The 24,841-nt window shown below is 41.9% G+C and overlaps 1 protein-coding gene across 1 annotated transcript; it reads right to left on the bottom strand.

Moving 5' to 3' along the window:
• Window positions 1–4,062: 4,062 nt before the first annotated feature.
• On the bottom strand, window positions 4,063–8,291 carry irx1b (iroquois homeobox 1b). Its single transcript, XM_038724073.1, has 5 exons — window positions 7,732–8,291; window positions 6,571–6,813; window positions 5,289–6,081; window positions 5,039–5,093; window positions 4,063–4,415 (listed from the first exon to the last, which is right to left on the bottom strand). Exons 1-5 carry the CDS (start codon window positions 7,966–7,968, stop codon window positions 4,367–4,369), a joined length of 1,377 nt encoding a protein of 458 aa, XP_038580001.1. The 5' UTR covers window positions 7,969–8,291; the 3' UTR covers window positions 4,063–4,366.
• Window positions 8,292–24,841: the final 16,550 nt, after the last annotated feature.

The raw sequence follows: 24,841 nt of genomic DNA, 5'->3' as shown, positions 1-24,841 counted from the left end.
AGTCCCTCCTTTAGCGCCCCGCCATTCTCCCCGAGTCAGCTCATGCTCTCTGTTTTCTCAACCTCTGACCCCAGGCCATGGCAACAGGGGCAGGAATGTCAGGAGTGATTGGCAGGATAAAGAGCACAGCCCCTCTCTCCTGCACAAGCGGATTTGAGACACTTTCAGGGGCGAACAATGGCGGATTTGGGCTTGATTGGATCACTGATGAGCTGATGACTGTCAAAAGAGCACGTCGTCTTTACATAAGCCTGATTATCTCTGTGTGGCGGAGGAGCGGAGAAGAGTAGAAGGGGTAACTACTGTGAGGGGGGAGAGGGTAGATCTGCACACGAGGGCCAAGCCACAGGGCCTGGGCCTCTCTCATCCATTGGGGGCCTTTAACAAATCTATTCAGGCAACCAGGGACCCTCATACATGTGGCCATAATCACAGGAGGATGGCTGAGGGTGGGAGTGTGAGGGGGATGACACATGGAGGCAATCATTGTTCAATCCCTGACCATCCCATCAAGACAGACAGAGAAGCGGAGAGAAAAAAAACGAGGGAAGGATATAGAGAGAGAGCGAGATGCTGACAGAAAAGAGCAGTGGGACAGGCAAATCAAAGACAAATCCCTTCCATAATCTACCTCTTTAATAGGGATTAGAACTCACCAAAGAGCCTGTATCAGAATACCAAAGCACCAGTGAAGACTCTGTTCACACTGAGAGTTTGAGGGGCTGATGCGACTCTAAAAACTCCACAGAGTGAGTGTTATTCAGGAGCATTAGCGATGGTTGTTTTCCTCACTTATGGCTTTTTACAGTGTGTACCAGTTCTATTTTAGAAAAGTTTTGGGGCAGCTTGGGTGACAAACAAGCAACATGAAGCACAAACTTGAAACTCTGAAGAAGTTTTCCGGCAGCACCTGCCAGAAAACACTAATCATAGTTTGGATCTGCACACTTTTTCCACTCCTTTCATAACAAAAAACATGTTTTGGACACGCTGTGTAAGTGATTAAACGGCCATTTGATGTCATTTTCAGCCCCATCATGCTAAGCTCACTGATATCCAACTTTGAAAGAATAACATATTGTTTGGGTACTTGGAAGAACAGTAGCGTGATCTGGCTGGGATGAAGTGTAGAAAAAGCGAAGTGTGTATGAGAGAAAGAGTGGCTGATATTCTCCTCAGCGGCGCTGATGGCAGTCTGTCAGAGTTGGCAGAGGAAGTGAAAATGGCCTCAAGTGTCTGGCTTCCTTCCATGCTGTTCTCACATCAATGACAGCTCTCACTGCATCATCTCTCTCTCATTTGCTCTCTTTAGACTCAAGTTTGCTCTTTCTATCTCTCGTTTTCTGACTCTTTCTCTGTCTGTGAAAGGTATGTATGGGCGGATGGATAGATGAATTAAGAAATACAGACTTTTTAAGTGAGGAGAAAATCTGCCGCACCTGAAAACACCACCATAGTCACGAGTCTGTTATTTTCCCACACACCATACCATACACCTCAAGTTTTGAAGTAATAGTTCAGCATTTTACGAAATATTCTTATTTGTTTTCTTACAGAGAGTTAGATGACACGATTCATACCACTCCCATGTCCGCACAGTAAATATAAAGCTACAGCCAGAATCCAGTTAGCTTAGCTTAACAAAAAAACCTCACTAATGAACACTTTATATGTTGTTTGTTTAGTCCAAAGTGTGAAAGGGACATTTAGCGCTTTCTACAGAGGTTTTGCAAAATCTACCTCTCAGTATTTCCCAAACTGTCAAACTATTCCTGAGTTTTTTTATAGGTAAATAAAACTGTGCCTAGGACTGACTTGCTGTACATGATAGCATATGGACAGCATATGGAAATGTTCAGCTTTAAAAAATCTATATTTTCAGAAAGATATCACAATAATAAATCTTGCATTACTTCAATACTGCAATCTGCAATGTTTACAGTCCTTAGAAACAGCCAGGTCTGAAAATGAAAATTCAATAAAAGTTACAGCCAAATGTTGAGCCTATTTGTAGATTAGAGTTAGAAAAGGAGCATATTTTGCAACATTTGTACTGTAATGGATGCATCTTAGGCCTTGATGATAGTGGATGTATATAATTTGAGACAAGATACAAATTAGTTTCTGGCAAGATGAGTGCAAATTTGTACCAATTACTTACTTACTTATTTGCTAATTTATTTAGTAATAAAGGCTATACTAGATCTACAACAAAGCCTCCATGAAGCCTGACATAGGAATACTTGGCACTGCCGTATAGTTTTGTCTTTGAAGTTAAATAGAAGTAAGTGTAGAATAAATCAGTCATCATGTAATTAGCAGCATAAAATCGTTGCTGTCGTGTTAAAACCATGTGTCTCTGAATGTCAATGTTTCATGAGAAAACAATGTACAATGTCCACGTATACATACATTTTTACATTAACAACTGGTAGGAATTGGAAAGCGGCTGAAAAGTTTAGTGTATTGTACCTCAGTGGGGTTACAAACAGTGACAATTGTACTCCATAAAGTACAATTTTGCTTTACTTTTTCTGGGAGTGAGGTGGCAGCATTGAGTTAATCACCAGGTCCATAAACCTGCCAGGCTCATGCCTGCTCAAATCACCATTTGACTGTGTACTTCACTGTACTGCAGACTCTTCATCTGCCCAGTCAAGTTTCCATTATGCTGCATTGTTATGGCAAATAAGAATAACCGAAAATACAAAAGTACACCTTCATTTCAGTTGCCAACTGTTGGTATTAAGATATTAAATGGCAGGAAGTAGCCATTCAACAGATTGCCACAGAGGCTACTTGTTTCCTGTGTCTTTGCAGACCACCATAACCAACCTAACACAGTCTGAACCTGATTTCAAAACACTAATCCAAATACTGAACACCTGTAGACTCCAGCAGTACTTAACCACCCGAAATTCAACAAACATTTTACTAAGAAGCCATGGCCACTTGAAAGTAAGATGGTTATCAACATTGGACTATCAAAGTAAAGGTTTAACCTTAGACAGTTGGCTAATATTCAACTTTTAAACATTTCTAGCATAGTCTGCATAGCAAGTTTAAATTGGCAATTCAATCTAAATTTGGTGTACATGAACCTGAGGCTGTCCAGGCCACTTGAGTGGCCAGAGGACCCAAATCATGTGACATGCATGACCTGCTGTTAATCCAAGCATGTATATAGGAACTGAGCTTTGTGAAACACTCACTATTAACAGCCTAAGACCCCCCACCATCCTCTCTCTCTCTCCTCCCTCTTTGGGCCTGTGAACGTCAAGGATGGCTAGGAGTGACACACAACCCCCTTCTCCCCTCCCATCCACCTCCCCCTGAGCTGCCGCCCCCATACTGGCTGCTGGCCTTTCCTGCCGTCTGATCCATATTTCAGAGGCGGCAGTGGTGGCACTGAGGGGGTATAATCCAACATTAAAGTAAGGAGGCCTGGGCTGAAAGCACAGGCACAGGTTCATAAGGTCCTGGAAATCTTCAATTTCAATTTCCGCAGCGTTTGCAGTGGCTTCCAAGGTGCTGGCATAAGTCTCCGAGATTTGGCGAGAGTGCAAATTTCAAAAAGGGTGAGACTTTTCTTGCTAAAAATGGTTGACAGTGCGTGGTTTAGTTGGCAAGGAGAGTGTGAAACAAACAAGACACAGTGACGAAGGGGTCAATTAAAAGGCGGGTACGCTGTGATGATCATTAAACAAGTGGAAATCAATAGTATTTTATATATGTATAATATAAATATATTCAATGTATCAATACCTAATTATCTTAATTTCTCAGAGGTAGAAAATAAAATAAAAAGATATTTTCCATGTTGGCGTTTAGAACATAATGATGTCTTCAAAAACATATCTATCAGATAAATTAAAATCATGTGCATTAAAATGATAAAAATTTATACCAACCCTACAAAACAAGATAAAATCTTTCTGAAAATAACTTGAGTTCTGGCATTAGGAAGTCACCACTACACACCCATGGCACCCCTTTCCCCCTGATTTCTAATTAGGTACAGGGAAATAACTCTCCAATAATAAATGACTATAATGACATTTATTTAGTTCCCAAAAAATATATTCTTTAAAGACAAATTCATATCCTGTATTTACAATTTTCAAGGTTTCCATTCACAACAGAAGAGGCAAAGAAAGAACATAGGACATAAAAGAGAGAGAGAGAGAGATACAAGCAAATCTGTGACAAAACGAACCATCTCTTTTTGCATGTAGAAGCTAAACAGTAATACTATGACAGGTTGCACTGTCACAAAATAGCCTTCATTAAACTGTCTCACTTAAATAAAATTATTCCTTTCTCTTTTCTTTTCTTTTGTCTGTTTTTTTTTTTTTGCTTTGTCTTCTCATGATGTTGTTGTCAGAACTCGCTGTGGTGTTGTCCCATGGTGAGGTCTGAAGTGAGGAAAGAGCACAAAAAGAAACGGAAGTCAGAGGCGATATAGTGCAACGGTAGGATAAATGTACTCAAATGTTAGAGTTAAAATATGTGTATATAATGTATCTAAGTCTGAATTATAAATACAAATATATACAAGTATATTGTCAAATACGTTATTTTAATAGTTAGTTTTAATATTATTGGTTTCACTTTCTAAAGATCATCTTGAATAATGTAAAATTTGATTTATGCAAATTGAAAAACACTATAGGTAAATTGTTTTATGTCTTTTCACCCTCCACTACATTCCTGATGTTGCTATTAGCGTTTTCTTTGACATACATTAGCTGCATTCACTGAGGGGGCGTGAATAAATGGCGGCAGATTATTTAAATGGCATGGGTGGCGATAACTCTGCGTTGTTGGGGTGCGCCGCAGGATATATTAGACTGCTGCCTGACGAGGCGTTAAAGTGGGGACTCAATCACATGATTTATGTGCTGAGTTCTGCCCTCCGCCCAGTCAGGTGTAACAGTGTTTACCTCTGCTTTAAGGTTCATTTAGCAGAAGACATGTGGAAAGAAATTGAGGTGGATAATGTCACAATGCCAAATTGATTTCAGATGCATGAGGTTACCTGTCAGTGATCAGCTGGAATGGGGACTTCAGGGAGTCAGGCCTGTGGTCTTCTTCTGTAAAAAGAAGAATATGGCCAAATAAATAACCCTTTACCTGTTAGACTTTCACTAGTATAAATTGTACTTGTATTGTCCTGTAAATAATTATTTTGATGGATCATTTCTTGCCGACATATGCCTCAAAGTACTGAGGTCTGTTCGGTAAAGGCATTAATTGCAGAGGGTTATACAATCAAATGCAGCCCATACCATCTCTTTTTGGACTGAAGCTTCCTGACGACTCTATATCACTGTCATCTTCCGTTCCCGAAGTTCCGTGGCCCGCCGCCGCCGGTCGTGCGTCATGACGGGCAACCGGCACTGCGCCATGGAGAGGCAGGTGTCCGGCCGGCGCCCCTCCGAGGAGCGACCTCATGTTCAAAATAGAGTTGGCATTCAGAAAAGCCGCGTTGGCCCAGTTGTGCAGCTTGCCAATCTGGCATGTATATATCCCATGACCCGGGAGTAAGGCCGGGTGGCCAGCGGAGGCCAAAGCCGGGTGGTGCGCATGGGCAGCGGGGGAAGGTTTGTGCGAGCTTTCGGGGGCCGTGGCGGTCTCTGCCAGTGACCAGATTTTGGGTTTGCTCTGCGGTGGTCTCTGGCACTCCTGTCTGCTGGGAGATCGATCCACTGCGAGTTTGACAACGGGCGATCTATTGAGAGAAATAGCCGCCTCCACTCCTCTTAGGCCCTCGACAGAAAGCGTCCTGCTGCTGTCCGAGCTCTTCGGCTCCGAGGCCTGCTCTCTGGCGGTCAGGCCTGCCTCTCCCTCTCCCTTTCCGGAGCCCTGCTCCCCTGCTCGCTCCTCCTCGGGTCTCTCGATATCGACAGTTTCCAAATCAATTTCCTCGTCTTCGTCTTCCTCGTCGCTGCCGTTCTTGCCGTGCTCGTCCTCGTTGTCGCTGCTGAAGATGCGGCCGTCCCGGTCCTCGGCGCTTCGGCCCCATGTTACCTTGTTCTCCTTCTTCAGGCGTCTGCGGGCGTTCGCGAACCACGTGGACACCTGGAAAATGGAAAGATGTTTTTACGCGTTATAAATAAAATCACTGCTCGTTCGACAGCACAGGGCTGCACACCGGAAATATGGAATGATTAAATATGCAAAAAAAACTTAATTAATGTTCACCTCGTTTCCCCATAATTCCTCTATATCATTAAACGAGCTTTAAAATCAGAAATATCTGGAGACTTTTCTCTCTCGGGGTGAAAGTGTGACTTCTTCAGTCACACAGCTGCAGTATCATATTAAGTAATGTAACAAGTAGCCTAGTTAAATTAACTATTGCTCTTAGAGGAAGTGAGGAGGGTGACATAACTTTTGAAAAACAAGTAAATGGCAGGCCTAATTTATCCTTGACACTGATGCCCACCACTGTTGAGTGGGCTGTGTGTGTCCTATCAAATGTTCCATAGGGTCCTTAATAATTAGCCCTCGGCTAGTGTTCCAACTGTGTGGTACCAGGCCACACATGAAACACAACACACTACCCACCTGTGTGAGTGTCATCCTGGTGATGATAGCAAGCATTATCTTCTCTCCTTTAGTGGGGTAAGGGTTCTTCTGGTGCTCTTGCAACCAGGCCTTCAGGGTGCTGGTGGTCTCCCGGGTGGCCGTCTTGGCCCTAGACGGGTCCCCGTATGGGTACTGGCCGTACGGGTAGAAGCCTTGAGCGGCGTGGACAGGTAGAGAGGCTGGGTGGGACCCCGGGCTTTCCTTCAGCTCATACTGGGAGCCCTGAAACGTTATTGGAGGGACAGAGGTGACAACTTGTTGAGCAACTTGTGCTTAAAATGATTTCCTCTTCAAGTTCAGATAATGCCTGAAAAACAACTTTTGAATAAGGCCTGCTGTATTTTTTTTATTTTGTTTTATTTTTTTTTGTGCAGCAAGAAAGTTTCGAAAACTTTCAATATCGCGTCAATTTGTCACCAAATAGTCCATTTGTCGGAAAAACAGGAATTTAACATAGGCCTATCCTGAATTAAGAAAATAGCCCTTAACAATTATTTATTTACAAGTAAATAACGCATTATTTATAAGAGGCTTCCCTTCTACATTAAAATATTTCTGTTTGTTTCGATTTAACGAACTAATAAGGAATGATTAATTTCTAAAGAGTGGCTACATTTTATTAACTATTAATTACTAATATTAATTGTGTTTTTATAATTAATAAACGCTATTTTTCTCTAAAACATAAAGGCCACTAGGCCTACTCTGTAGCCAGTAGTTAATGTCTAAATTACCAGTGATTCCTTTTAACATTTCAATAGCCTAATTTATACAAAAAAAATGTGAACTAGCAATTTTAACCATAAAGATGACGCATTTCTTACATGTGTGATGATTCAATATTTGCCCATACAAAACCTAAATACATAGTCTATAGGAAGCATTTACATATTAAGATCATGAAATGTTAACTGCCCGTTTGGAGCAGTTGATTATATATCAACGACTGTAAACCCACAAATAGGCTATCCTAGAAAAAGAATGACCAGTATTAACATATCTTAATCACTTTAGACTGTTGGATAATTGATTGTAATTAGTTTACAATAAACAAGAGCTCAGCCTGACAAGAAGCAGTGATAGTGCATCATTAACACCCGAGTTGCTTCACTCTTCGGGTGAACAAGAATCAACTCTCACCATCTGGGTTATTAGGGCGAGGTCTGTGGCTCCGCTGTACGGCAGAAAGGCACTGTAGTTATGAGCCGCCCATGGGCTCCCGTACATTCCCAGCATGGAGCCGACGGCCGCGGCGGTGGCGGACGAGCTTACGCCGCCCTCGGTGCCTCCTTCCCTGGCAGAGGCCGGCCGCTCGCCCCCGTACACCTCATGAGAGGCACTGAGGAACTGGGGGTACCCCAGCTGAGGGAAAGACATGTCCGGAGAACGCGTTCAGTAAATCTCTCTCAAAGTCAAAGCCACACAACAGCAAGAGCAGGCAGAGGGGAGGGGGGGAGAAAGTAGAAATCCCAAGAAAGAAGGAGAAGAGGATGAAGGGGGTGTCTAAATCACCAGAGTCCCCCTTTTAGAAACTGTCAAGCTTCTCCACTTCCACCGACCCGGAGTTGTATCAGAGCCGCTTTTTGGCACCTCGAGTGCGAAGTGATGCGTGCGTCTGGCCGCAGGAGCTTCTGGATGTGGAGCTGACTGACTGATTGGCAGCCTACTTAAGCACCAAGCTCCTCCTATGCCCGGGGCAGGCGATTAGTGCATTGGTTAGCCTAGGTCGTGTGTGTGTGTGTGTGTGTGTGTGTGTGTTGGTGTGTGTGATCTAATTTCTGCAGTCTTCGCTGTGTCTATACAGAAGAGAAAACCTGTGAAGTGTGTGCAAGTCTGTGCAGTGTATATTTGTCTTTTTTGTGTCCAGAGTGACTTTTTTTAAACAAATGCACCACCTCACTCTGTCCTCTGCTGTGCACACGTTGTTATTGGCTACTATTAGTAAAGTATTAGTATAGTTGAAAAATGTGTAGTAATAATAGGATAAATAATAATAATAATAATAATAATAATAATAATAATAATAATAATAATAATAATAATAATGGTTTAAACAACTGTTGCAATTTGAACATATGAACTATATTATATTATAGGTGTCCTTTTTCCTCCATGCTTTGACAGCTGATCCGCAGGGTATGCCGGGACATTCTGGCCAGCAGATGGGCCGGGAGGCATCGATATGGTCGGCCAGATCCGAGAGGAATGTCCGTGATTATCGACGGAAGTCAGTGGAGCATATTTTCAGAGCGAAGATAAAGGAGACTGAAGGTAATGACAGAGATTGACGAGGATAAGAGATAGCAGAGATATGGAGCACACAGGAGCTGTGGAGTGGAAAATGACAGATGTCTGTAGAGAAGAATGGGCTACTGTACTCTGTTAGGCCCAGGTGTAAAGTCACTGATGTTGTGGGGTATATTTGGTAGGGAAATAAGAGGTTACATTTATAAATTCGGGGGAAAAAATAGTTTGAATGTGGAAAAGTGTAAAGTGTAAATCTGGATGGATACAGATTGATGTTTCCTCACAGGCTTAACTATCAAAACAAGCAAGCCTGTTTCAATCTGCTCCTTTGAACACATGCACACACACTCTGTCACACACACACACATGCACATTTGGGCAGTGCTAATGAGGTTGAGCACCCAGCGCCCTGTTCAGTGGCCCTGTGGCCCTCCTGGGTTCCCTCAGAGGTTAGCTGTGTAATTACTCCATCCCCATAAATACAGATTCATCATTTCACACTGGAGCCCCTGATGAGCTTGGCTGAGCTGAGAGAGAGAGAGAGAGAGAGGAGAGGAGAGGAGAGGAAGGGTTGTTGGAGGGAGGGAAGAGGGGAGGATCTAATGATTTAATTACAGTGCTTAAAGCCCACTCTGGCTAAGTGATGGTCCTCTCTGTCTCTTTCTCCGTTCTCTTCCCTCCTCAGCCCTGGCACCTACAGGGCTTTACTCATGAATCTCAAAGCTGTTTTCCTAAACACATATTATGACGAGCACTGTCGCCACTGCTGCCGCTGCTGCTGTAGTGTGTGTATGTGTGTGTGTGTGTGAAATAGAGAGAGAGTGAGAGAGAGGATGCTTAATCTCCATGGCATTTTAAATGGCATTCATGGAGAGCGACTCTATCCTCATTGCCAAGGTAAATGGAGCCAGGGGACTCTCCATTTCAGCTCGATAAAAGAGCAATGTTAAAGACCCTCACCATTTCTCCCTCTCTCTCCATCTCTCTCTCCCTCTCTCTCTCTCCCTCCCTCCCTCATTTCTCACTTAAAATTAATGTTTTTCTCATGACAGGGGAGGGAAACGAGACATATCCACCATCTAATAGGATAATATAGCCCCATTCACCACCACCACCACCCCTCCCTCTTCTTTCCCTCTCTCTCTCCCTCTCTCTCTGCCTTTGTAGCTGCCTGATTTCCATAGTGTCTCTGTGGAGAGGCAGTTAATGAATTCCTCTGAGCTGGAGAAAGGGGGAGAATGGTTTGGCGGTTTAGAGAGAGAAAGAGGCAGGGATAGGGGGAGGAAGGCTTTGAGCTATGCCATTCAACTTCACAGCCTCGGCCTGCTTGTGCATTCACTGTGTGTGTGTGTGTGTGTGTGTGTGTGTGTGTGTGTGTGTGTGTGTGTGTGTGTGTGTCTTTTAACATGAACCTGCTAAGACTACCAAATATTTAGACTGGCCTCAGACCTCTTTTTATGGCGACGGTGGATTGAGGGATCTCAGGAGGCAGCTTGACTCTATTTGAATCCCATTCCCTGCTATTAGCTCAGCCCAGACAAAGGAATAACTTACCGCAGGAAACATTCAAATAAAGTCCCACAATCCACTTGCACTGGCCATTTCCTCTTGGGTAATTTGCAGTGAGGTAAATGAAGACACCCCAAAGCATGGAATGATTTCTTTTTGTTTGCTAACACTTCAACAAAGGGCTGACGATTGCAGTAATGCAAAACTTATTAAATAATTGGCTCGTTTGGCATTCATAGATAATACTTGCAAGATCTGAGTTCTTCTGTGCGTAAAACCTTGAATTTTCAACAGTAAGAGAGTGTTAAAACACAATGGTTCATAAAAATGCCCTTCGATATTGGCTGGCTCATCTTACCAGAAGTTTGATGGAGAGTTTGGTCTCTGTGCGTTCAGGTGACAGACTGCTGGGAAACACGTTAACCAGCTGTAGGCATGGAGAAATGTGAGTCCTGGTAATTGCAAAGTTGTCTTTGGCTGTACCAAAACCAATCCAGATATACTTTGGCACTAGATTTACTTTCCTCCATTTTGAAACTAAATATAAGATAAGTAACTCCCGCAAAAATTCCTACAATAGAGCAAAGTGGTGTCCATGGTTGCTGTAATGTAGTGCTGTTATAGCCCGAATATTTCACCACAGTATACAGTAAACCAACACACCTCTTTTTTTTACAAATAGGGAATATGTGAACAAGCGAGTGATTGTGAGCACAGCTATATTTATGTTGTGTCTCCTTAGTAATCTAGCTAACGTTAGCCACGGATAAGAGTAAATTCAGGAATTGGCCGGTTTAGTAGAGAGTTGGAGTGGATGTGTGAACCCCACAGCTTCATTCTGACACGAGGACTTCTGAAGCAATGCAGTCGCTGGGGCTAACAACTGCTGGCTAGCTGCTGATGGTCAGTAAATATCTTCTATTCCTTCTATTTCTATGTGTTTAATTGATGTGTACCTGTGGGTATGGAGCTGTTTAAAGGCACCTTTAAGAGTTGGGCCAAGTAAGCAAAGTAATGTAACAAGCAATGAAACTAATTACTTTTGCTGTTAAGTAATTAGTAATAATTACTGTTGTGGAGAGAATTTATTACATTTTCAAGTAACTTTCCCAACACTATTGTCTAGTCACATTCTATGGTAAATTCAAAATCTTGGTGAACTCAATTTCAAATCTCAATGAAATAATTCAACTTGGTTCTAGTTTCTTTTTCCTAAAACAAATGTTAATTTCCTGAAAAAACAAAGCAGATAAAGTCAAGCCCCTCCACCAAAGCCAGCAAAATTACACTTGATAAGAGCTGATATGCTTTGCCAAAAAGCAAAATGATCTCACTTAATCGTCATATTTCTTCCGTTGTTTTTATTTTTATTTTGCTAAATGAATTGTCTTCCCCGGGCTTTGTGGTCAGTTTCCAGGATGTCAAGGATTGCGGAGAGAGCAGAGACAGGGAAGGAAGGACAAGCAGCAGAGATAAAGAAGAAAAAAAAGGCTGTCCTCATCTACTTGACAGCAAAGATAAGCAGTGATAGATTCAGCTCTGACCTGATGTTAAAACAGATGGATCACTCTAACGCATGACAGATAAGTCTGCCAGCCTGAGGTAATACATTCAGCAACCCAAAGTTTTATGATCCCTCACACTGAGCTCGTATTTATTCTATCACTCTGTAACACTTTTTTAATCACCATGATATTTGACATTCAGCACGGGAGATGTCATTCATAGTCTTAATGGCTTATATCACCTATTATATCAGTGGCAGCACGACCTGAGAGCCACTCGCCTGGAGATGAATCCTGTTTTGACATTTGAACATTTTGACCCAGAGGGGAAACACCAGACAAAGAGCCTATCATTAGCAATTAACGGGCGTGCCAGTGTTTGTTTATTAATAGCTCCTTTAGAAGTCCAATGGGGACTCATTTACAGTAGATGGGGCTGATAACCAAACTCTGACTTCCAGCAAGGGTCACTGTGAATCGCTCAAAATAATCGCCCCACTTGTGAAATTCAACCGCGTTGTCATTTTATTTGCCGACTGCGGCTGAGGGCTGCCATTAAATACAGTTCCATCATTCCCCGTAGAGAGAGCGATGAAAAAAAGCGATGTTCAACAAGATTGCTGACTGGGGGAAAAAAGGTGAATGCCCACCTCCTCCTCTTTACAGAAAGACTTAGCAGGGGGCTTTTCTCATGGCCAGGGATCTGATTGTTTTCTAAACGGATTATTAACTCTTTTGTTACAGTAGGGGTCACTTTAATGCTTCTTTGGGGCCCATTAGCATTGCTTTAAAGAGCACACACACACACACACAAACACACACACACAGATTGCTGCGTTCTAGGATTTGGTGTTTCTTGTCTTTGTTGTTCACAGTGGGAGTGGAATGATACCGTTATAATGCTGTCAAAGACAATACCTCAACTTAAAAGAGGGAGCGTGAGGGAAGGCGTGTGTGCGTGGCTGTGTGTGTATGTGTGTAGGTTGTGATGAAAAGGTGCCCTTAGGAAGACCACTAAGCTTAATGCAATAGTGCTGACTTCAATGGATACCTCAAAGAGAAGTGGCATTACACAGTCCTCTCCACTGAAAATCCCCTACAAGTCCTTGACTGAGAGAAGGATCAGCTCAGTCTTCACTTCAGGACTGATGGAGATCTCCGAACTAAAGGAGTTAGGATCCAATCGAAACTCACCTGGAACAGTTGCGTAACTATGTTTGTTACGTGCAATTTTTGCTTCCCGTTTATTTATTCAATCAAAAGTAAGCGTCAAAGCTGATTTTCCCAAGGGTATATATCTGAACCCTTGGGAAAATCAAAGATACTCAGCTTAGGTCAAAGCAGCACAGGCCCTCTAAGCACTGTTGTTGGCTCATACTGACCATATGAATGCAATGCTGGTGGTGGAGGGCCCCAGAGACCCTCGGATTGTGGCTGGTTGCCTCCCCCAGCTTTCAGCTCCTGTTCTGGGGTAAAGATAAAGAGGGTATCCCTTACAGGCCTGACCTCCAGCCACCCCCCCCCACCCAATCAGAAGGAGGGGTCAAAGGTCAGATCAATTGGCTCCCTGTGGCCCACTGTCTGCAACAGGGCTTAATCACCTATTAACTGCTAGTAAGAAGTAAGAAGCAGTCTGTGAGATGGTGATGGCTGTGTCTCTTTCATCCAGCTGAAATAGAAGCTCCTGGCTTATATAATGTCATACTGTTATTGTGTGTTGTCCATTAAGGGAAGAGAAGTGATATTTAACCTAGGTGCTTTTCATTCTTTTTGTAGATTTTGGGCACTAAATTCCGTCAACACCAGACAATGTGACAATTTCTGATGATATTAATCTTTTGGGGAGAAAAGGTTGTGTCACACTACAACCAAATGGCTTATACTGAAAAGCAGTGTTGGGTAAGCTTTTTGAAATTGCAATCAATTACTCTTTACATGTTTCATGTTACTGAAAAAGTTAATGTTTGACTTCACAAATTACTCAGTAGCGAAAGTATTAGTTATATTACTCATTACTTTATGTTCATCACTGAACCAAAGGTGCTCTAAGGTGCCTTAAAACAATTTCTAAACCCACACCAACATGTCACCTCTTCTGTATTTAAAGCTGCAGAATTCTTTTAAAAATAACTTCTTGGCATATTTACTGAAACTATCACTATATCCTGACAGTAGTACATGAGACAGATAATCCAACACGTTCTCATGTCAGTGTGTCATTACCGACGCTTTCAGCATGACAAAGCGTAATTATTTGAGGCTAAAGGTATCCTTCGCTAGTCGGCAGTAGCGCTACAGCGTCCACTGTGTTGACTTTTGCCGGCCGTGCAGGCTAACTTCCGGTTTGGCCCTCTGCTAATGTAAATGGGGGTAAAACTGTTTACGTGCCTTTTCAAATGTTGCCGACCGAATGGATCACATTCTGATAGTGAAACGAGTCATTTCGCTCGGGTTGCGATGGTCAAATATATTGATTCACTGTGTTACAGCCGCCGGGGTACTTCCGGTCGGCTCGGAGGCATTGCGAGGCTACCCAGCCGACCAATCACAGAGCTTACGTTCCGCGGCAACTCGACATGTAGTTAAATTTTTTAGGAGGTGCACATCAGTCGACGGCGTAGCCTCTGCGTAGCCCCGTAGCCTACGCCATCAATTCGATGCAGAAGTATATTTAATATTTAGTAATTACACTTAACCCTACCTGTTGGCACTGCCGATGTACACAGCTATAGGGTTAGCTGGTCGATATGCATAAAGTCTCTTTAAGGTTAAGGGGCTTTGGGGGGCTGTCAACACCTTTAACACGAACGTAGCTGGCTAGCTATCTAGCACTTCCGGTCTGTACGAGACAGAGACTCGACTTAAGTCGCACACACAGTGACTTCATACTCGACTTGAGACTTGTCCTCAAAAGACTTCAGTCTCGACTCGGACGCAAGGCGCGGGACTTGTGAACAATGTTTATTTTTTAGGACACGTCTGATGAACTTGCCGTTATTCCCTCCCTCCGTTACCTATAACCTGCCTACGTAACATCTGCTGCGCGCAGCCGCACGTGAGAGAGGACAACAAACTCCGGCAGGTGCGGTGCCATTTCTCATAAACTTTGGCTTTAAAACTTCATACAACAAGACTCAAACAAAGAAGCGCTGAACACAAATATGTGATGAGTGAACATGTTTAGCTCAGCATTGGCCATCTAACATTAGCTTTCTTCTTGCTTCAGCTACGAGCTACGGGAGATTTACTCCGACTGTCGTTCGTTATGAAAAGACGAATGAGCGTTTGTTTACTTGCCAAACTTGTGGTGGTCGGTTAATGTAATCATTTACGTCCCGCTGGCTGCCATCATGTTAATTATTGCCATTGGCTGGAAAGAGGTTACAGATTTATTGTTGATCATGTAGCCTAACCTTACAGTTTCATTTAGTTATAGCCTAACATTACACTGGTTTGAGAGTCTGGGGGATGTGTTGATTTACAGTAGTTTACAAGCTGTCATTGATTGCATTGCACATTATAGTTGTGCTCTGTAAGTTAAAAACAGGTTACAGCTTTATTGTTGACCATGTAACTTTACAGTATTATTTAGTTAACTTTACACTGGGTTTAAAACTCAACGGGGTTTGTTGACTTACAGTAGTTTATAAGCTGTCATTAATTGTAGACGCATTGTACATTAGGCTACATGGTTGTGCTCTGTAAGTTAAAAACAGACAGATTTATTGTTGATTATGCAACGTCACAGTTTTATTGACTTACAGTATTTAATAAGCTGTCATTAATTGCATTGCACATTATATGGTTGTGCTCTCAGTATTAGCTATAGTATTAGTAGCTATGAAGTTTTATTAGCAACCTGGATTGAACGCAGCAGGTGATACAACATTCGTAATAACCATGAGAGACTTGAGACTTGACTTGGACTCTAGCTCAAAGACTTGTGAGCATCTCTGGTACGAGACGCCCCAGAGCGTCTCATACAGACCCTTCAGGGAGCGTCTCATCACCCGTGGCGCCTCAAACAGACGCTGAAGGCTACCTTTAGTGTCAAATAAGTAAGCTTTGTCACTTTTTCTGAAAGCGTTTGTATTGGACGCCCTGAAATGTGAATGGTCTTCTGTGAAAAAAAATCTGGTTCCTCTGGTTCGTCCTACTGCTCCTAATGTAATTTGCAAGAATCCACCGCTCCCTGAACAGAACAACCAGTCAGAGCCAGGAGCAGTCTCTAAGTGGTCCCTCCAGTCCCTCCTCGCGCATGCTCTCACTCAATATCTTCATCGCGGCTTCAGAAGTTTTGCAAACAAAATGTCTGAGAAACAACACCAGCAATTAATGAACTGCCCTTCGCTCCTTTGCTAACAACAGTGTATGGTACAAAATGTGTGTGATCAAGTCCTGGCTCCACATGGAGCTTCAGGTTCATTATGTCCAATGTAATGACACTCGTATTGAAGAGTGGAACAGTGGGGAATAACTTGTGGACTGTTGCACCTGCCTCTGAAGCCTGGGGCGCGAAGCGTCGGAGGGGCGTCTTTGGGAGGACGAGTTGCTCCAGAAGTCTCTTCCCACAGTGATGGTTAAGGTTGATTCATGTAGACTTCAGTTAGTTAATAGGTACCGGACCACTTTGTTCAGTGAACTCCAAACTTATATCAAACTTCCGTTTCCGACTTCAGACAAGCTGATCCCCAAATTCTTGAATTAACAGCATATGACTGGGATTAGTACTAGTACTACTTGTTGCTAAAAATGTAATCACAGTACTCTAACACATAACTAAGTAATATGTTACTGCCCAACACTGCTTAGAAGTGTCAAATGCAGAGCTTTCAATTCATTGCAAATAAATAAAATTATGGCATAGGCCAGAATTTAAATCCTGCTATTTGAACCTGGTCTAGCCTTACTTCTTCCCCCTTTATTATTTTGTGCTGTGGAAATGTGGAACGTTAAGTTGGGTGAAATGTCAACCTTTTATTACTCGAGTCAAGTCTATTTTATTTATATAGCCCAAAATCACAAATTTGCATCAAAGGGCTTTAATGCATCATACGACACCCTTCATCCTTCAATCTTGATTCAGATAAGTAAAAGAAAAAAAAAACTCTTTGATGTGGAAAAAAGGAAGAACCCTTGGGAAGATCAACGGCAGAGAGATCCCTCTTCGAGGACAGGCAGACATGCAGAAGATGCCGGAAGTACAGAACATACAGAAATAACAATAACAACTGTTTCTGTGGAGAAACAGTATGGCAGTATTAGGTAAATTGATTGCAAACATATATAAAGCAACTTCCAGGTGCAAACACTGGAAGGACCTGGACCACACAACCTCCTTCCTACATTGATGACCTGAAAAGAGGTCCGACTACACAGACACAATTATTATAGGTAGATATACCTATGTAGATAAAATCATTTGATTTAAACAGAATATCTTTGTAAGCAGCTCTGTTTAAAAAAGCATATCACTAGTGTTGAAATCCACCCTCAATATCCATATCATTCATACCCTTGTTGCAAATATTTTCACACTCCCTCAATAAACCTAAGGTACTGTAAAGCAAACAGATACATGAACTTGAACTAACTTCAGAGATGTGTTTTTTTTGTTACTTTCATTCTTTGACCACGAGCCATTTGGGTGTGCTTCCTGCTCTTAAGCTCTATCAACTTCCTCTTAAATACTGCACTCGCTCAAAACATCTCCACCCTGCTATAAGCTTAGTCAGATTCGGAGGAGAAACCGAGTCAGACCAAGAAACTGTGGGTGAATTGTTGACTGTTATGAAAACATAATTCCATGTTCTCCATATAAAACCATAAAATGATAAGATAAGATGTACCTTTAATGATGCATGTGGGGAAAATAAGATGGTACAGCAGCAACGGCATATAACACAGACAAGAATGTAAATAAATGGCGGTGAAGACATATCTGCAACATTTCATATAAATAAATGTTTGTTTGCAAATAATATAATTCAGCTTATACTCAGTTTATGAATCTTTGCATTTGCTAATCTAAACACCTGGTGTCTGGTAGGGCTTTCCTGGGCGAAATCCTCTGGCACACAGGAAGTGATGAGCTTTATCTGTTTGTTTGAAATAAACAGAAGAAGAAGAACTGGGTAGTTAGCATCAGTGGTGATAGCCACCACAACTGAACAGATGAAGAAAGGAGCAGTATACCTGCAGACACTCATGCTTTGTCAACTGAAAGATGTCACGATACCGGGCTGCAGGGTTTGCATGCAAAGTGCTTTTTGGGTTGTGCAGTGCTAAAAAACTAACTAACTCAAACTGTGTGCAGCAACAATTTCTGCAATCAAATCATATCACAATACATTACACAGAGGAAGGAATTGTAAAAAAACAAACAAAAAAAAAACACAAAGCAAAACATCAGTACCACAAAAAAACATAAATGAAGCTTAAGACTATACAGTGACTCAGTGCATGTATGGTTGTACACAGCCAAGCCCAGCAGAAGGCCAGACTGTCACATATCTGTGCAAAGACTCAATAACTGAGTCTGTCTTGCTGCTGTCTGTCAAGCCTTTGAGAAGCGACAGTGGAGGTGGGGAGCGTACATTCCTCACAGCGGCTCCATGCAGCTCAGCCAATTAGCAGCTGAGTGGTTTGTTTAAGTCCAAGTGATGATGAGATGTTGTGCTGGGAGGCAGCCCAGTTCATTAAGCACACTGTTGTCTCTGGTTTACCCAGCTTGCCGGCTTTAACAGCCTCTCAGCGCTTGTTTACCAGCCGCAAATATGACAGACTGTATGTCTATTTGACCGTCTGTTTGTGTGAGTGTGCATGTGTGGAGGTGATGGAGGAGGTGGTGAGTTTGTGTGCATGTGTGTGTGTGCACGCGGGGGTACATCTGCAATTTAAGGTACTGTATGTACAGGAGGTGGACACAGTAACACCCGAACAATATATGCAATTAAGTATAAAAACTCTACAAACTCCTCAAAAATTACCATAAAGTTAAATCAACACCTGTCTGTGTCAACACAAAGTGAACATTTTAAACTTCACCAATGTATCATTGACTGCAGGGCTGTTATGTTGGTTATTGCATTTATAGGCATTCATTAAAATTAATATTTATATATTTTGATAAATAAATAATACGTGTTATTCCCAGTATGCTATTCTTGTTAGAGTGAAGATGCCTTTGAAACAGAACATCAGAAGCCTATCGTAGACTCTCTTCTACTGTGGTATGGTTAAGGCTATGATATGATTATGGTTATGGCAATTAAACTGTATTTAAAGTAATAGTTTTATATCTTGAAAACTGCAGTGAACGAGTGCAGTATCAGTCTTCACATCTAGCTTTCGGAAAGAAAGCAAATAAGCATTTTTTCCAAAATGTAAAACTATTACTTTAAGGCAGGCCTATTCAACTGGCGGCCAGCAGGCCGACTCCTGCCCTCCAATGAAGTCCGACCAGCCCACAGATCAGTTCTATTTACAAATAAATAAAAATGAAAACCTGAAGAATTTGAATAATAAACATTTTTGCCATAATGAATCCTTCAAACCAGCAGAGCACTCCTTTGCTGTCAGTAACAGCCAATCCCAAACATGCATTATTATTATCCTGTTTCTCATAATTGAGCGCCATAAAAACAAATGTTCGTGCCTCCTTGACTCACAAGCATTTGCATCACTGTTGGAAATCACTTCATATGGACGAGCCTCCTCTTCTGTTGCCCAGTCAAAGAAGTGCAGTCTCTCTCATTAGTAGCTTATAGGTGTGTAGGCTCCTTGTCTGTTTTCTGATTTGGGAAAGTTCAAGAGAAATGGAGAATATTGAATGCATGTGCCGTAGGTTAGCTGGTGTTTGTCCGTTTAAAATAAGTGAAATTGTTCATTGACGATGGAGAAGTAGAGAGAAAACAAGAAATAAGGTTATAAATGTTTACAGGAAATGCTGTGATGTAGCTACAGTAACTCACAAAAGTGAGTACATACCTGACATTTCTATAAATATTAGATTATATCTTTTCATGTGACAACACTGAAGAAATGACACTTTGCAGCAATGTAAAGTAGTGAGTGTACAGCTTGTGTAACAGTGTAAATTTTCTGTTCCCTTAAAAGTAACACATCACACAGCCATGTCTAAACCTCTGGCAACAAAAGTGAGTACACCCCTAAGTAAAAATGTCCAAATTGGCAGTGTCGCAGTGTCAATATTTTGTGTGGCCACCATTATTTTCAAGCACTGTCTTCACGGAGCTGTTCGAGGATGCCCCACAGATGCTCAATAGGGTTTAGGTCTGGAGACATGCTTAGCCAGTCCATCACCTTTACCCTACAGCTTCTTTAGCAAGGCAGTGGTAATTTTAGAGGTGTGTTTGGGGTCGTTATCATGTCAGAATACTGCCCAAGACCATGACACTCCCACCACCATGCTTGACTGTAGGAAAGACACACTTGTCTTTGTGCTCCTCACCTGGTTGCCGCCACACACGCTTGACACCATCTGAACCAAATAAGTTTATCTTGGTCTCATCAGACCACAGGACATGGTTCCAGTAATCCATGTCCTTAGTCTGCTTGTATTCAGCGAACTGTTTAAGGGCTTCCTTGTGCATCTTCTTTAGAAGAGGCTTCCTTCTGGGACGACATGCAAATAAATAAGTACATACTATTATAATACTGTAACACTGACTCAGATTAAGGAACATCAGTGTCATTCCAATGTAATTTATCTAAAATGCTATGTATTACATTAAATTGAATAAAAACTAACTACAAAATTATAAACGCAACACTTTTGTTTTTGCCCCCATTCATCATGAGCTGAACTCAAAGATCTAAGACTTTCTCTATTTACACAGGCCTATTTCTCTCAAATGCTGTTCGCAAATCTGTCAAAATCTGTGTTAGTGAGCACTTCTCCTTTGCTGTGATAATCCATCCACCTCACAGGTGTGGCATATATGATGATCAGACTGCATGGGTATTGAACAGGTGTGCCTTAGGCTGGCCACAATAAAAGGCCACTCGAAAATGTGCAGTTCCATCACACAGCACAATGACACAGATGTCGCAAGTTTTGAGGGAGCGTACAATTGGCATGCTGACTGCAGGAATGTCCACCAGAGCTGTTACCATAAGCCATCTCCAAAGGTGTTTCATGGGAATTTGGCAGTACATCCAACCGGTCTCACAACTGCAGACCACGTGTATCCACACCAGCCCAGGACCTCACATCCAGGATCTTCACCTCCAAGATCGTCTGAGACAAGCCACATCTGTTTGCATAACCAAAGAATTTCTGCACAAACTGTCAGGAACCGTGTCAGGGAAGCTCATCTGCATGCTCGTCGTCTTCAGCGGGGTCTCGACCTGACTGCAGTTTGTTGTCGTAACCGACATGAGTGGGCAAATGCTCACATTCAATGGCGTCTGGCACTTTGGAGAGGTGTTCTCTTCACAGATGAATCCCGGTTTTCACTGTACAGGGCAGATGGCAGACAGTGACACCAGATACTGACTGGTTTCGGGACCCCCCCGGACCCCACCAATACAGTGAAACTGCACATTTTCGAATGGCCTTTTATTGCAGCTAGCCTAAGGCACACCTGTGCAATACCCATGCTGTCTGATCAACATCTTGATATGTCACACCTGTGAGGTGGATGGATTATCTCGGCAAAGGAGAAGTGCTCACTAACACAGATTTTGACAGATTTGTGAACAATATTTGAGAGAAATAGGCCTTTTGTTTACATAGAGAAAGTCTTAGATCTTTGAGTTCAGCTCATGATGAACGGGGTCAAAAACAAAAGTGTTGCGTTTATAATATTGTTCAGTATATTAAACCCAAAATCAAGGGTACATGGCTCGTCCTGCCTCAGGATAAGGGCTGCAATAGAAACATTTTCAACTAGTTTTCTCTGATTCTCAAAGTCTTTGTAATGACTTCCTGCTTAAGTGGAGATAACGACTATGAAAGTTAAGTGAGTTGCAAAAGTTTGGTTATTTTTCCTGAAATGACTAACTTCTGAATCAGTCTACAGCTGATAAAACTGTTCATGTTGCTTCATACAAGTTTGTAATAAGACCTACTAATATTGTGTAATCTCCCAAATGTGATCATTTTTTAAGAATGTAAAAATATAGTCTATTAGTCTTTGAAAATATTCATTATAATGTACAACACAAAATGTTTTATAAAAGAGACAGTTCAATAATGGCTCCCAATCAATGTGATTAATGTCTCTTTTCACCACTTGGACAAATATTAGTCCAATAGTGGCAGTTAAAGTGCAATTATACCTCCCCTCTCGCCTTTGTTTTCTTATTCAACACAGTATATCAGCCACACCAAATAAGCTACAATAAGACCAGAGGATGTTGACCTAATAAGACCCTAGCCAACTCTACTCTTACTGATAAAACAGAGCCAGAATCACCCACTTTACACTCCGTAACACTCACACTCTTTATCTGCAAAGACAAAGAGCGATTATGAATGACGGTGAGGAAGAAGAGAGGCTTGCAGTGTGTCCTAGGCCTACTCCATTTTTTGTCCCTCCCCGATATGTTTTGAAGGGCGGTTTATTCAAGATGTCACAGCTGCATGCATCTTAGTCGGAGCGTTCAGGAGGGTCACGGCTTTGTGATCGTGTGTGTGTGTGTGTGTGTGTGTCAGAGCAATTCTTAAGGCAGTAATGCAGTGGGCGATGACAGATCACTTCATTCACGCAGGACGAGTGCAATTACTTCAACCATGACAGATTGCCTCAGCAGAACTGAGTTTAGGATAAAACCTCTCTCTCTCTCTCTCTCTCTCTCTCTCTCTCTCTCTCTCTCTCTCTCTCTCTCTCCCCTTCTCTTTTCCTCTCTCTCTCTTTATATATCCCTCACCCCTCTTCTCCCCCGTTCAATAAGGAATCTTGTGGTTTTCCCAGCTAATGACTTCCTCCTCACTGTTACACCAGAGTGTGTGTGTGTGTGTGTGTGTGTGAGAGAGCAGGGGGTGACAGTACCATCTGTCTGGCTGCTGTAGCCCTTGCCCCTGCCCAGCTGGTGGGCACTGAGTAATGGGAGAGGACTTCCTCATCTCACCCCCCTGAGACACACGCACATTAGTATGCAACACCTACTGTCAGAGTGAGCGAGAGAATAAGAGACAGAGACAGAGAGATCTTTTTTTTCTGTTTGAGCATTGAAACCTGAGCAACTCAGGGTGTCAAGTGATGAACACTGAATGCTCCGAGACTTGAAAAATTGGCACATACAGCAACAATTTCTCTGTGTGTGTCTGCTTGTGAGTGACAGTTTGAGGAATGTAAATGAGCTTGTGCTAAACCACCGGATCACTTATTGAATAGGAGGTGGAGAACAGGAGAAAGAGACAATGTAAGATCTACAAAAACAGAACATGTGATTTGAAATATTACATGTAAAAAACCACATGTACACACTAAAAACTTGTGGGTTATTTCTTCAACCTGTTTTCTGGGTTAGTTGTGTTAAAATTACGGGTTATTTTTTCAGAGAGTAACCATTTTCTAGGTTATAGGGCTAATATTTTGACCCAATTCCTGGGTTGTTTGGGTTTCTGGGTTATTTTTCAAAGAGTAACCCATGTTCTGGGTTAGAGGGTTGGCGTTCTCTCTCTCAAATTCAAATTCAAATGAACTTTATTGGCATGTATGTATAGCAACCACCCCACAGTTTTCTCACAACAGTCGTTAATAATAAAATAACCGTCGCATCGCGCTCGGTCCATTTTGGCCTCTGCTTCCTTGGTGCAACTTTGTCGGGTATTCAAGTTAAGCGAGTAATTTCAGTGTTGATGTAACATAAACGTTTCTGTGTCATCTGCATGACCTGTGTTTAGTTAATTACCATCATCATCATCTGTTCCACCTGTGTTCAGTTAATCAATGTTCATCTGTGTTAGTATTTAGTTCCTTCAGTTCAGTCAGTCTTTGGCCGTTCTACTTGTACCTGCCTGCCTGTACGTTTTGGAGTTACTTTATTAGTAAAACATTTGAATTGGAACTTTGGACTCCTCTTCTTCTTCTGCCTGCACCACACTGTGACAGATATAATGTAAAACAAAGTTTTATTTTCTGAAATAACGCATACTGGCATAGTAACTCAAGTTAGGTTATTTTTGACCCAACTCCTGGGTTAAAAAGGGACCAACTAATTTCTGGGTTATTTCAACCCAGATATTGGGGTTGTTCTTTTGACCCAGAAGTTGGGTTATGTTAACTACAATGTTGGGTTTTTTAACCCAACATTTGGGTCAGGTATTTAACCCAGAATAACCCAATTTTCTGGGTTGAAATAACCCAGAAATTAGTTGGTCCCTTTTTAACCCAGGAGTTTTTAGTGTGTATGCATCATGTGAAGTTTTTCATGTGTGTAATGTCCAAAAACCACAAGTGCCTAAATATGAATTTGTCACATGTGAAATGCACAGGTGAAATATCTGACAATCACATGTTCCTAGATTGTGTAAATGCCCTTTGAAATTTTGTTCCACTTGATAAACAAATATAATTTCTTCCACATAACAGAGATTTGGTCAGAAATTACTGTTAAACTGACAACAAAACAGTACAGCTGCACAGTACTATTTCTAGAAAATCACAATTTCCCAGAACCGTAGGTGACATCTTCAATTTGCTCGTTTTGTCTGACCATCTGTCTACAACCCAAAAATACTCAATTTACAGACAAAACAGAGAAAAGCAGCAAATCCTCCCATACAGGAAGCTGACTGTAGCAACTGTTCAGCATTTGTCTTGCTAAATGAGTTTAATGATTAATAGATAATCAAAATTATTGTCAGTTTAACTTCATAAATTTTACTCATCAAAATCAGTTTATACTAATCAGCCTGTGAAATCTTGGTATAATGTCCTCTGTGGCTTTTGAGGAAGTTTGTAGTCTGATAAAATAACCAGGTCTCCCAGAAGTGACGTTTATTCAGCCTACTGCCT

This window comes from Micropterus salmoides, unplaced genomic scaffold (assembly GCF_014851395.1).
Source record: "Micropterus salmoides isolate LMB-PRFRI ecotype aquatic unplaced genomic scaffold, ASM1485139v1 Ms_hic_scaffold_17, whole genome shotgun sequence".
Lineage (NCBI taxonomy): Eukaryota > Metazoa > Chordata > Actinopteri > Centrarchiformes > Centrarchidae > Micropterus > Micropterus salmoides.
Note: the sequence above shows the minus strand (reverse complement) of the source record. Positions and strands in the feature narration are given on the sequence as shown.

Bases quoted from the DNA above. Each gene is read 5' to 3' on its own strand.
- irx1b (XM_038724073.1), bottom strand. From the start codon at position 7,968: ATGTCTTTCCCTCAGCTGGGGTACCCCCAGTTCCTCAGTGCCTCTCAT. The intron at 5,094-5,288 runs GTATGGGCTGCA...TTCTTTTTACAG, and splicing joins CTTCAGTCCAAAAAGAGATG to AAGAAGACCACAGGCCTGAC. The intron at 4,416-5,038 runs GTAACCTCATGC...TCCTCACTTCAG, and splicing joins TTCCAGCTGATCACTGACAG to ACCTCACCATGGGACAACAC.